This window comes from Anomaloglossus baeobatrachus, chromosome 1 (genome assembly GCF_048569485.1).
Source record: "Anomaloglossus baeobatrachus isolate aAnoBae1 chromosome 1, aAnoBae1.hap1, whole genome shotgun sequence".
NCBI classification, from domain to species: domain Eukaryota; kingdom Metazoa; phylum Chordata; class Amphibia; order Anura; family Aromobatidae; genus Anomaloglossus; species Anomaloglossus baeobatrachus.
This window is the reverse complement of record NC_134353.1, coordinates 543,161,196-543,174,673: the sequence shown is the minus strand read 5'-3', so window position 1 is coordinate 543,174,673 and position 13,478 is coordinate 543,161,196. Positions and strand designations below refer to the sequence as shown.

Below are 13,478 nucleotides of genomic sequence, written 5' to 3'. Positions count from 1 at the left end.
TTATACAATTATTTTCCAAATAAAATATATAATGTACCTTTTTATTTGGAAGGGGGGAGTATTTAGGTTAAAATACTGATAAGAGTACTTAATTTTAATTTCCCATTAAGTGTCTATGATCATATATGAAGTTTAGTTATCTAAATAATGAAATAATTTTGGTTTATCTCTCACTTATTTAACACAGTCAGTGCAGTCACATTTTTCTTTCTTCTGAATGCCAACATTTTGACTTGACTGATTATTCCTGACACGTTTTCAATGTGTCGGATGTCATTTTTTCTTATATTTTTTTTTTCTTGAATTTAGATATTATCCCAGTATTTCAATATTACCAACAATATGAACAATAGTGAACAATAGGCACTGTCACTACATGACTGTATTAAGTAACATTTCATATTGTAACATAAAGTCCCTTTTCAGGGCTACAAACAAGATAGAGCAATGCACTCACACAATGGAATGTATTAAGATCTATGGAAGTTAAGTGGCAAATATGATGATGTTTTTAGTGCGAATATGGAGTACATTTAGCAAAATGTATTGTCAGGGTAATCGTATGTTTAATGAGGTAACAAAATAAGTGTACTATGCTACTATTGACATTTGTTATGTTTAGAATTAATATAAGGCTTATATTTACTAGTGCAGGATATGTAAATGCCAGGTTTATAACACTTAGAGCCACAGGTGTAGCTTGTCTCACTGCTGATCCGACAGGACATAGGCATTTATTACCATCTAATACAAGTAGATGTAAAAGCATCCTGAATTTAAAAAGTAAACACTATTCTTTATTTAACTTACTTATCGTTAGGAAGTAACAGCTATTCACAATTCACTGAAGCCTAAGCTAACAAAAAGATTTATTTTCTTCCCTTAAGCAAATTAAATATATTCACTGATCCCCAAAGGCGACTGAAATATCAATTAAAATACCTTGAATGATATACTTTAAAGGGGTTGTCCACTACTTGGACAATTATAATACTTATACACATCCGCAGAGTCGGCACTGCCTCTCTAGGATCATGTGTTATGTCATACGATTCCTGTGGCCAATCAGCACGACTTCATTCTCCCCTCTTTCGGACAAATCAACACATCCAGAAGAAGAGCTCTGCGGCTGCTCCGTCATCTCCTCCGGATGTCAATTATATCCGAAGGAGAAGACAGTACTGATTGGTTGCAAGGATTGCGTGACATTGTTATCGCAGGAAGAGGCAGTACCGACACCGCTGGAATGGTGCCGCCACTGGAGGTGAGAATAGATGTTAACATTTTACTGGAGAAAAACATTGTGATGATGACAATCCCTTTAAAAAGGAAGTATTGCAACCAAAACATGCAAAGAACATACAATTACGGCATGTGCACATATGCCTTTTTCAGGAGAATTCCGCCTGGAAGCTGCATGAAAAAGTGGGTCAAAACCACGGCAAAAATTATCCTAATGCACAGCAATATAAAAACAACATTGCTGCGCACATGTTCAATTTTTTGTCACTTCTTTTAACCACTTCAAGGTTCAGAAAACATGAAGTGATTAATCGAAGAAGCATGTTCATTCTTTGGTTGACTTCGTTTGTAAGCTGCTTGCTTTTTATAGTTGGATCCCCAAAAAAGACGCCAATGGCTATGCCACCAAAACTATTGCAAATCTGCTAGCAATGCCACTTCAGGAAAAAGACCGGCATCTAAATATAAGGGTTGTGTCCACATTCCCTGAGGGTTTTTGGACCACAAATTAGACGTGAACAAAATATATTTGCTGCATTTTCAGAAGAGAAACTGAGAGGAAACGCAAAGTTTTATAGGAGTTTTAAATTTTGGAGGAGGATTTGGAGACTACTGATCAGTTTCAGTCTCCACTTCAAAAACTCCTAGAAAAATGCTGTGTGCACATAGCTACTGAGCACGAACTCTACAAATCTTCCTCAAAAATTCAAAACTCTTTCTTGAATCAGCTAAAAGAAGTAGTCCATCTTGGGTCAGCTTCCCACTTGCCAGTTCTAGTTTACATTATCAAAGAAATATACCAACGATGAAGCACAAAAATTACTGAAAAAACTCTGAAAATAAAACTTGAGGCTATGTGCTGTGAGTCTTTTTGCTTTGTTTTTAAAGCAAAAACTGAACAAAAACTCATCTTTTTGAGGAGTTTTAAGATTCAGAGGCGGATTTGGAGAGTTTCAACTCAATTTGCACAGTCATATTTTTTTTTCTGTTTACCAAATTTTGCAGCCATTATAGATTCTTATCATCTGTGTTGTTGTGCCCTCTACTTGTTAATTGGTTGTAAACATAAATTAGCAGTTGACTAAACACTCACTTGGTCAGTGGTCCTTCGTTTCCATGAACGTTCAAACTCAGCTAAGCCTGCATGCTTATCCCAATAAAAAGGTACGGTAACTACTTGATACTCCTGAACATAACTTTCTTCCTAAACAAAAATCCTTGCTCCTCATTTCCTCTGATAATCGCCACTAGGAAATATTTAAAAAGGCCCCATATACAGAAAAAAAAATTAAAGAAGACAGAGAAAGCAAGTTGCTAAAAAAAATAAATTAGAAAAATATTTTTATAACACATTTTGGCTACTTGCTGCTTTCTATGGCACTTTTTAAAGTAACTTTTGCAGAAAAAATAAATTAAAGTAACATGTATAACCCTAACCTTCTGGAAGATACACTTCACTCTAATAAGAAATAAACAGATATTAAATTGTCTATATCTGACCTTTTCTTGTTTGCCATCTGCAGAGACGTCATAACTTTTTTGCTTGCTTAAAAGTTGCTTCCGTCTTTCCTGACGTTTTGCCCGTTTTTGAAACTCTTCAATGTGATATGTCAAATGGCTAGTAAGCTCAGCAATACTATTTAATTTGCTGTTACAATGCTTGCATTGATACGTGGTGGTATAGGAACGGGTGCCAGTTGTGCCCAATATTGAGAAATCTCTCTTAATGTCTTTACTATGATGATCTGTGTAGTGCATGCACAGGAGATCAGCTGTGCTGAATGACAGCTTAAAACATTTAATACACCTATATGGAAGCAGTTCAGTTTCATTACTCTCTGAATCATCAAAGGGAGCCTCTATTTCAGGCTTATCTTCAGGTGCACTTTGGTCATGTTCTTCTGAATACACAGGGGTAAAAAAATGGTCAAGCTTACTAGACTGTGTCTTTTTAGGGAAGACTCCAGGGTGTCTTTTTATGTAATGTGACACAATTCCTTTTTTGCTATAAGACTGAAATGAACAGAGGGAACACGTTTTCCTTTCAATCGCCTTCTTCAGGTCATCATTCAGCTCGGCTGAACCTTCTTTCTGTGGCAAAGGAAGAACCACCTTGGTTGGTATATCAGTAACTGTTCTCGATGCAGCCAAGCAATGAGTATAGTATGCATCTATGTCATGCCGCTTCTGATAGTGGGCTGCTAAACCCTTACGAATTGGATTAGTATAAGAACAGAGGGCACACTTAAACAAATTGTTTTTACCCTCTGGTTGTGCTCGAACATTATTATGTTTGATACGGTAGTGCCTAGCAATACCTTTTCTTGTTGAGCAAAAATACTTGCATAATTGACATTTAAACACTGTGTGTGATGCTATATTTTTACGTGGTCTAAAATCTAGCATTTCAGTGACTTCACCAGGTTCTAGAGTTACAACTGTTTGATCTGGCTGATCGTCAATTGGAGTGTCTGGTTCAGTGCTGGAAATTTCGTGTGGAGATATTTGTGAAATCATGTCTGGTTCTGGCTGGTTATGGTATTTTTCATAGTGAATCTTTAATTTTTCTAATGTGCCATGGGTGTAAGGGCATATTTTACATCTGTAGGCACCATATCCTTGTTTAAATATTCGATTATTTTCTTCACTGTCATTTTGAACAGATTCATTGGGTGGTTCCACATCATGCACAAAATCTTCAGCAGTAACCTTTATTAATGGGTGTCGTTTTTGGTAGTGGGTAAGAACGCCATGAATACGAGTGTTGATATATGGACAATGTCTACATTTATAAACTGCTCCAGGATTAATGTCCACTTCCTGGGCAAAGTCTGCAGCTTTAACTTTCATGCCTGGATGCTTCTTTCCATAATGAGTTAACAGGCCATGTAAATTGTTGTACTCAGATAAACACACAGTGCATTGATAAGGAGATGAAGCAAGAGCTGAGGACATATGTGATGGCTTCTCCTGTAATACACTGGAATCCTCTAAAGTCTCAATGTGAGTTTCATCATGAATGAAGCCTTTCTGACTAACAGGAGTTTCAGGAAACATTGCTTCTTCAGAATTTACATTTTGTGCAGCATCCTTCTCCTTAATGATGTCAAGCAATACAGATTCATCTCCTTTGAGAACCCAAGGATGCACAGCTTGATAGTGGTTAGTGATGTCCCAAATCGAACTGGCTTCAAATGTACAATCTCGACATTTATAAGATTTTAATTCAGGTGTTAACTGTACAGGAGCAGGGTCTGGGCCAGCACATAATTTTGTTGCCATATAGGTGTAATCCACATAGTGCTCTGGATGTCTTCTCTGATAATGTTCAAGAAGACCACTGGGCTCTGAATGAGAATAAATGCACCATTCACAGTGATAACCAGCTTCAATGAAGCCATCCAAAAATGCCCACTTTAAAATTAAAGTCACTGTAGCTTTAAAACTAGGATGGTCTTTCTTCATGTGCTTTCTTAGCGCATAGACATAAGGTGTAGAAAACAAACACTGCCTGCACTTTAGAGTTCGAAGCTTAGCCTTCTCAGGCTCATTATTTGGAGGTAAGGTTTGGATGTTTGTGCTGGATTTCTTTTGGCCTTGCTCACATAGACTCCTTATGGCAGCTGTGTGTTGTCTAATAACATCAGCATTTACTTTATAATCTCTGTGTTTCTTCTGATAATGAATAAGAACTCCTTTGACAGTTTGATTACCATAGTCACAATGTTGGCAAAAGAACATTTCATTTTCTTTTGGTTGAACATTACCTTTTTTAGTGCTGAACATAGCTGTAGATTGTTTACTAATTATGTATGGTTGAGGATCTGCATTTCTCATGGTCTCTGAATTTGGAGGTGCCTGTCTAATGTACTTTGCAGTCACCTTAATTTCAGGATGCCTTTTCTGATAATGTACTAACACACCAACAACTGAACGATTACTGTACGAACAGTGCTTGCAGTAGTATAGTTCAATATTTTCTTCTGGTGCAGCAGGTACATTGATAGAATTTGGAGTTACAGAAGATCCTCCATCAAAAGCTAGCTGAGAAATAGCTGTTCCGCTGTCAACTGTGACAACACGCATTGTTTTTTGAATCCTAAAGTAGGAAGCCTTCTCGTCAGGATGCTTTTTTTGATAGTGAACCAAAACAGAATGCATGTTTGGACTAGCAAATCCACACACATCACAATCGTAAACCACAACATTATTAACAGCAGCATTCTTCGGAGAATCATTCTCTGTAGAAAATGACTTTGTGGTACTTGTTTGTGGTGGAGTTTTATTAAAGGTTGAAGAGTTGGTGATTCCATGCCCTGAAGGAGTAGAGGTCAGCATATTTTTAGGTGCGGAATTCAAAATTTCTCTTAATGTTTGAGATTCAGCATTAAGCTCTTCTTGTTGTTCAATAACATAACTTGAAAAGATCATTGCATTATTGATTTTAACTGTAGGGTGCATTCTTTGGTAGTGAGGCATTAAGCTTCGGACATTAGGACTTGTGTAAGAGCAAAAGCGACATCTATAGATGAGATCTGACTGGTCAAAGTTAAGAACATTCATTGCTTCTGGATGATGCTCTCCGTAATGCTGTTGCAAATCCTCGAAATTATTGTAGTCAATGTAGCATTCAAGACAGCGGTATACTGCACTATGGTCATTAGGGTCCAGGATATACCTAAAACTGAACTTAATATAGGGATGCATGCGCTGATAATGTGTGCTAACACTACGTGCAGACTTATTGCTAAAGTCACAGTGTTTGCAGTAGTATAGTCTTCCTGACTCATCATTAAACTCTGCATTTTCATTATTGTGGTCACTTTCACTAAACAGATTAGATTGGTTACAACCAAGAGATGAGTTTTGGTCTTGGTCTTTAAAGCCAATGGACTGGAAGTAGTATTCTTCATCATCATCTGACAATGTTAATTCAATTTCTGCACCGTTGGCTGCCGAATAATTATGTTGGATGTTTCTAAAATTCATGTTTTTTTGTGCTAAGCCAATATCGCGATTCCATAGTTGTTGAATAGAATACTGATCAGCAGTCTCCAATTGTTCAGCTGTATCTTCTTCTTTGTCCAATTCTACCTCTATTTCTACTTCATTCTCCTCCTCTTCTTCATCGTCCTCCACATTAATGACCGCATCTTCTTGTTGTTTAGTTTGGCTAATTTTGCTCTGTAGATTGCTTGCAATTTCATCAATTCTTGTTCTTTTCTTTACCGGTGACAAATCCAGAGGAAAATCATTTGAGATTTTCCGGGAAGCCTTTGCAACAAAATTATTTTTTGAAGACAACCCCAAAATAGAAGTCTGACTCTTTCGTACAGTCCCAGAATTACTAGTGTCTAGTTCGCTCTCTTGTAGTTGCTGTACTACATTACTATTGTTTGGCATATTGTCACAGAATGAATGTTTATGCTGCTGATGAACACGAAGACCTTTTAAGGTTGTTGTGGAGTAATTGCACATTGTACACTTGTATGGGTTCTGTAGAGATGTGTCTGGAATATTTCCCGTTTTTTTGCCATTTATATTACTAGTGTCATACACTTCACTTAATTGTGAAGACATACTTTCAGTCAATGCACTTATCGGATCCCAGTCAGGAGATGCACCACTGTGACACTGCTTATGTGCACCAAGCTTTAAAGGGCTTTTACATGAAAAGGGACATTCATCACATTTGTAAACTGCAGTCTTTCCAGATAAGTGAATATTTTCAATATGACGAGAGATACTCCGTCGATGCATGGTAAGAAATGGGCAAAAAGGGCACTGAAATCTGTTCATAAATCTTCTAAAAGGAATTCCCTTTGTTTCCAGTAATTTGTTGTTTTCAGATCCCAATAATAGCTCCCCAGATAAATCATGATGGTCCATTAGGCTGAAACCATTTTCACCATCCATTTCAATATAGTCCTCATCAGAACTTGAATCATTTAATAAGCTATTCTCATCCATATCAACCATAGAAGTGGACTTTTCTGGAATTACATAAGGGGATCTTTCTGACATATTTAAAATACCAGCATTTGAAGGGAATTTAGGTTTCATTGGAACATATGACATTGACTGATACTTAGTGGTATTGCCTCCTGGAAGATTGCTTATAGGGCTCCTGTAACCAGAAATATTTGCACTAGATAAGTCTTGAGTTGCCATGTTTAGTGGCATGTAGCTAGTTCCAGGACCAGACATTTGTGAACCTTTAGTTTGTAAATCTGACATGTTTAGTCCATCTTGTCGTAAACTTGACAATATCTTGACCATCCCACGATGTTTTTTCATCATATGGTCACACCAGCGCTCCCTTCGTGGTGTTTGGTAGCTACACCATTCACAGCAAAAGTTTCCCCTAGACTTTGTCAGAGGTTTTACCATTGATTCAAGTATACTCCGCTCCACTACTTCAGCAGGCAATTCTTTACATGTTTCCTGAATTGACATGGAAGTAGGAGTACTCTGAGACAGTGAAGATGATAAACCATCCTTCAGGCTATTCTTATGGTACATTTTTTGATGCTTTATTATTCTTGCTCTTCTAGGTGACTTGTAAGTGCAAAACTGACATGAGAAAACTTTTCCAAACCCATCATGAAGCATAATATTATAATTTCCAGAAGCTCCTGTAGTTCCGCTAGCATGTCCATGGACCTTCTTGGTATGTTCCACCAGAAGATATTTAGATCGAAAATAGCGAACACAAAATTTACATTGGAAAAACTTATTGGTTGGTTTGGAACTGGTAGCAGGTGACAAGTCATAAAAACCAGGAGTGGGACTGTAATATGATCCGGTAGGTGTCTGAGGAGTATTTTGGCCTGAAAAGAAATAAAATATTTCAATTAAATACTGTCATATATGTCAAGATATGTTTTAATAGTAAACTGGTATTTATAAAATAAACATTTTTTTCTGCTTTCTGTTGCTAAAATATGGGATTTTGAAGTTTAGGGGGCCTAACATTTTGTGCACTCTGACGAAATATGGGCCCAATATAAAGTACAAATTTCCACTTCAACTAAAGAGGCATTAACAGAGCTTCTTCTCTGGGTGTATATACTTTATTCCCAGTATGATGCTATCCAGTCATAAGAAGGCAGCATCTTAGAGGGGAATAAAAGCAAAAGCATACATTCAAAGTCAAACAGAAACTTTCAGCATCATCTAGTTATACTTGAAATGTCTCACTTGATCAAATTGAAAACGCCTCAGTCTTGTCCCTCCTCTCATTACACCAATGCAGTGAAGATCATCGTATAGAGTGAAATAAGTATTGAACATGTCACCAATTTTCTAAGTTAATATCTTTCTAAAGATGCTATTGATATGAAATTATCACCAGATGTCGGTAACAACCCATCCAATCCACACAAGCAATTAAATCACACCATATATGTCCATAAATTAAGTTATGTATAATAATGACAAATTACAAAAGAAAAAGTATTGAACATGCTTACTGAAATATATTTAATACTTTGTACAAAAGCCTTTGTTTGTGATGACAGTTTCAACATGCCGCCTATATGTAGAAAATAATCACATGTATTGCTCGGATGTGATTTTTGCCCATTCTTTCACACTTTCTTCAACTCCTGAAGGAACTCTGTGCTCTCTCTATGAAATCTGATCTTTAGTTCCTTACATACATTTTCTATTGGTTTTATGTCAGGTGATTGCCTGGGCCAATCTAGCAGCTATATTTTCTTTCTCTGAAACAAATTGAGAGTCTTCTGTGTGTTTGGGATCAATGTCTTGCTGAAATGAAAACCCTCATTTCATCTTAATCATCTTGGTAGATGGCAGCAGATTTTTTTGAAGAATGTCTTCGTACATTTGTCCATTCATCCTTCCTTCAATTATACAAATTTTGCCAGTACCATATGCAGAAAAACAGGCCTACGCCATGATGCTCCCACCTCCACACTTTACTGTTAGTATGGTATTGAAGGCCTTCAAACAGTGTGTATTATTACATCCAATGATTTAAACTTGGGTTTCATCTGATCCAACTATATTTTCCCAGGGGAAAAGGACTTGGCCACAATAGTACATCCCAAAATTAACATGAGCCAACAGTGCGGTGCTGTAGCTAAAAAGGCCAACAAAAGTCTGGGATGTATTAAGATAATCATTGAATCTAGATCAAGAGAGATCATTATTCCCCTATACTCAACACTGGTCAGACCCCATCTGGAATACTGTATATAGTTTTGGGCGCAACTATTCAAGAAAGACATCAATATATTGGAGCAAGTCCAGAGAAGCACAAGCAAGATAGTAGGTCTGCAAACCATGTGCTTTGAAGAGCAGCTAGAAGAACTTGGAATATTTACTTTGCAAAAGAGAAGGCTGAGAGGTGACTTAATAGTGGTCTACAACATCTGAAAGGTAGTCACAGTACAGAGGGAACTACCCTATTCTCATTAGCACAAGGAAGTACAACAAGCAAGCGATGAAACTAAAAGATTCAGATTAGATATCAGGAAAAACTTTATGACAGTGAGGGCAGTCGCAGAGTGGGACAGGCTACCACGGGAGGTGGTGAGCTCACCATCAATGGAAATCTTCAAGCAGAAGCTGGATAAATATATAGTTGGAATGATTTAGTAAAACCTACACTCGCAGGGTGTTGGACCCGATGGCCCTTGGGGTCTCTTCCAACTCTACCATTCTATGATTCCCAGTATTTCACAGGTGTGTCTAAATGTTATTGGGCAAACATGAAATGTGCATTAACATGCATCTTGTTCAGCAATGGAGTCTTGCATGGTGAGTGTGCATACAGTCCATGGAGGTTGAATGCATTACTTTTTTTTTTTTTTTAAACAATTGTACCTGCTCATTGTAGGTTTTTCTGTAACTCTCCACAGGTGGTTATTGGGTCTTAGATGAATCTTCTGATAATTCTTTAGCTATTCTGTCTGAAATCTTCCACGGAGCATCTGGCCTTGGCTGATATATGTAAAATGTTGTTCTTTCCACTTCCAGAATAAGGCCCCAACAGTGCTCCCTAGAACCTTCAGTACCCGTGTTTGCGTGGGTTTCCTCCGGGTACTCCGGTTTCCTCCCACACTCCAAAGACATATTGATAGGGACTGTAGATTGTGAGCCCAAATGGGAACAGTGTTCCCAATGTATGTAAAGCGCTATGGAATTAATAGCGCTATATAAATGAATAAAATTATTATTATTATTTTGTAAATTCTGTAACGAATCAGTATGTTTTGCAACAATACGGTTGCGAAGGTCTTGATACCGCTCATTGGTTTTACCAATCATGATCTGTTTCTTGTTTGGCACCTTGGTAATGAGACAACTTTTTATAGGCCATCAGTTGAACCAGCTGATATAATTTTTCAATAATTGGCAGGATTTCTTTCTAATTACTGATAGATTTCAGCTGGTGTTATGATTTTCCATGTTTTTCTGCACCTCTCTTTCTTCATATGTTCAATACTTTTTTCTGTGTCAGTTCTAATTATTACACATAGCTTAATTAATGGATACCTATGGTTTGATTTCTTTGCCTATGTGGATTAAATGGATTGTTACCAACATCTGGTAAAAATGTCATGTCAATAACAGCTTTACTAACATATTTACTCAGAAAATTGGTGACATGTTCAATACTTATTTCACTCGCAGTAAAACACTCTAGGCCTAATACAGGTAGCATACTGTTATCTCCTTATTCTCCATTACATTTGGTAGGTTCGGAGCTTTGCATGTGGAAAACATAACCCGCACAATGATCTTCACTGTTCAGGCACTCCCACTCTGAAGCTTTCCTGCTCTTTAGGCACTCTATTGCCATCTCTCACCATGATCAAGTGAGACACATCATAATTTCACGAGGCCACTCTGAAAATGTATATTCTGACATTCTCTGTGAGCTTTTTTTCCCCACCTGCCCCATTATGCTGCCTTCTTATGATTGGGTAGCATCATAGAGGGAAAAAAAAACAAAAAAAAACAGAGGATCTCTGTAACATCTCTATGGTTGAAGGGGAACTTTGCATACTGGGCATCCTAAACTTCAAAAGCCCATAGCTCAGCAATGGAGTAAAGGAAATGATAAAGTAATGTTTTAAATCAGCCAATTTTTAGTACTATATACAGTGTAAAATAAAAAAAATGTTGTAACAATCCTCTTTATTGTATCTAACTGAAAAGCTACCCCTATGTATACGAAAATACTGAGAACCCACCATGAGTTTCTTCTGTAGGCACAAATTCATTTTTCAATGAAGAAAACACAGCTTCTGACTGGTTAGTGGAATTCGTACCAACAGTTCTAGCTTGACTAGAACTTTCCTCCGTTACATCTGTTGGCTGTAGAAACGCAGTATGAACATCTTGTATGTGAGTTTTTAACTCTTCATAAGATTGGGCTCTGAAGTCACAACCGTCACATTGAAGAACTTCCATTGTCTATGTTTTTACATTAGAACATTCTGAAAAACAAAAATAGAATCTAGTTGTTAGATATTGCATGACTAAATAAAATGTAAATTTCACATAATTATTTGTAAAATTTTCTTATATAATGGTTTTAACTGTAACCGGTACAGGATATAGAAAATGTCTGACTTTTGGTTACATTGATATTTCTTAAATGTTAATGTTTACAAACGAAAAAGCTATAGACAATAATAAAGATATGTATGCAAAACAGAGTACACACTTTGGCATCTGAGAAGGTGTGAACCAAAAGTTTTATAGAGTAAGAAGTTAGGTCAACAAGTCAAATATGTAACCAAATCACTTTAACACTTTTTGAGCATGTGAAAAAAAAACAAGTAAAAATTTGCCATATATATTTATTCTCATTTTTCAAATTTTGATAATAAAGCCATTCAAACGGTAAGAAACTATTAGGTGCCATATTGGAAACTTATAGAAATGGTAATTTTAAGACCATACAGAATAATATGATGTGCCTGTACACAATAAATCTACATATCTTTTTGCAAATTAAGTCAATGACAATAAAATGAACCATATGTTTATGATATTGTACAACCTAAAATAAAATAGGCTACACAAAGAACACAACAAACATAATAATGTGAATACTCAAGTATGCAGTAGTATTGCAAACTACAGCACGTGTAGTGAATCAAAAACATAAAATAGATATAGCATTTAAGTGTACCATTTCTATTCAACTGGACAAGAAAATTATAAAATACAGAAAATAAATGTAACTTAGTCATAAAGCTAAGAAAGAGAAGAAAAATATATTCAGATTGAGAAAAAAAAGCCCACCTTATGTAAGAAGCATCTGGTAAGACACACTGAATGTACTGTACACCTTTATCAAGAATACAGTCTGTCCTCTCTCATCAATAAAAGCTTTTGTGCTGGATGGTTTTAAAAACAAGAGGTAATCTAGCTCTTATTTCAGCTCATAAGCACTTTCGATCAGATTACAGCAAATCATGCCCCACCCCAAGTTTCTTCAATCCATTACATCTCAAAACATTTTTCCATGGTGCAGATGAGTCCTGCACTTTAAACACTTCAGAGAAGCAGATCATCCAGTTTTCTTCTCCTTTCCCATCCCCCAAAGTGAGACCTCTCTGCTCAAGGAGGAACAGCTCTGCTGAATATTTCTGGCACATGTTCCAGAGACAGGAGACATTGCTTCATAGAAGCTGTAAGACTCGCTCTGCAGTTAAGTCCTCAGAGCTTTAGAAGCAGCCATTTTACCTCTACAAATGCAATCACAAAGAGAAGCTTCAGCATAATCTTGCCTTGAAGAATCAGGCAACCAGAAACAGCCAGTGTTTCATTTCATGAAAACTCGTAACAATTCAAACAAATTCATTTCGAAGCTGGGACATCCATCCACTCAATAAAAGGAAGTATTTTACAATGTAACCAAAGGAAGAAATGGAATGTGCAAAGCTAACTATCATACATAACTTTCCAGGTTCATACCTTTGTGCTCGCATGGCAGATGCCTTCTTTCAGCAGAAGAACATCATATGCCTTCTGGATTACAAAGTCTAAATGATCTCAGATAATCACAGCCTGACTGCTTTGCTATTCCTGCCACTTCAAACACACCACTCTCAACAAGGTTCTGGGAAACATTGCACAACTCTGAAGAACAACCAAACCCCTTCATTACTGCTTCAGTACAGGACCAAGGACCAGGACAAAATGTTCTTTAATCAATTAATGAAAAGGCAAAATTCTAGTCTTATAGTGAGTAT

General features: G+C 36.8%; 1 protein-coding gene across 3 annotated transcripts in view; it reads right to left on the bottom strand.

The window, feature by feature from the left end:
* Positions 1–13,478, bottom strand: part of ZNF462 (zinc finger protein 462) — a 137,953-nt gene that overhangs the window by 74,517 nt on the left and 49,958 nt on the right. For 2 of the 3 annotated variants that reach the window (XM_075316664.1, XM_075316676.1), the window contains exons 2-3: positions 11,466–11,711; positions 2,743–8,072 (exon numbers count right to left, since the gene is read on the bottom strand). In XM_075316664.1, the coding sequence (XP_075172779.1) occupies positions 2,743–8,072; positions 11,466–11,685 (5,550 nt within the window). In that variant the 5' untranslated portion in view covers positions 11,686–11,711. Of the gene's footprint in view, positions 1–2,742; positions 8,073–11,465; positions 11,712–12,525; positions 12,606–13,478 lie in introns of those variants that run through there. The other variant, XM_075316670.1, reaches the window with a different exon arrangement.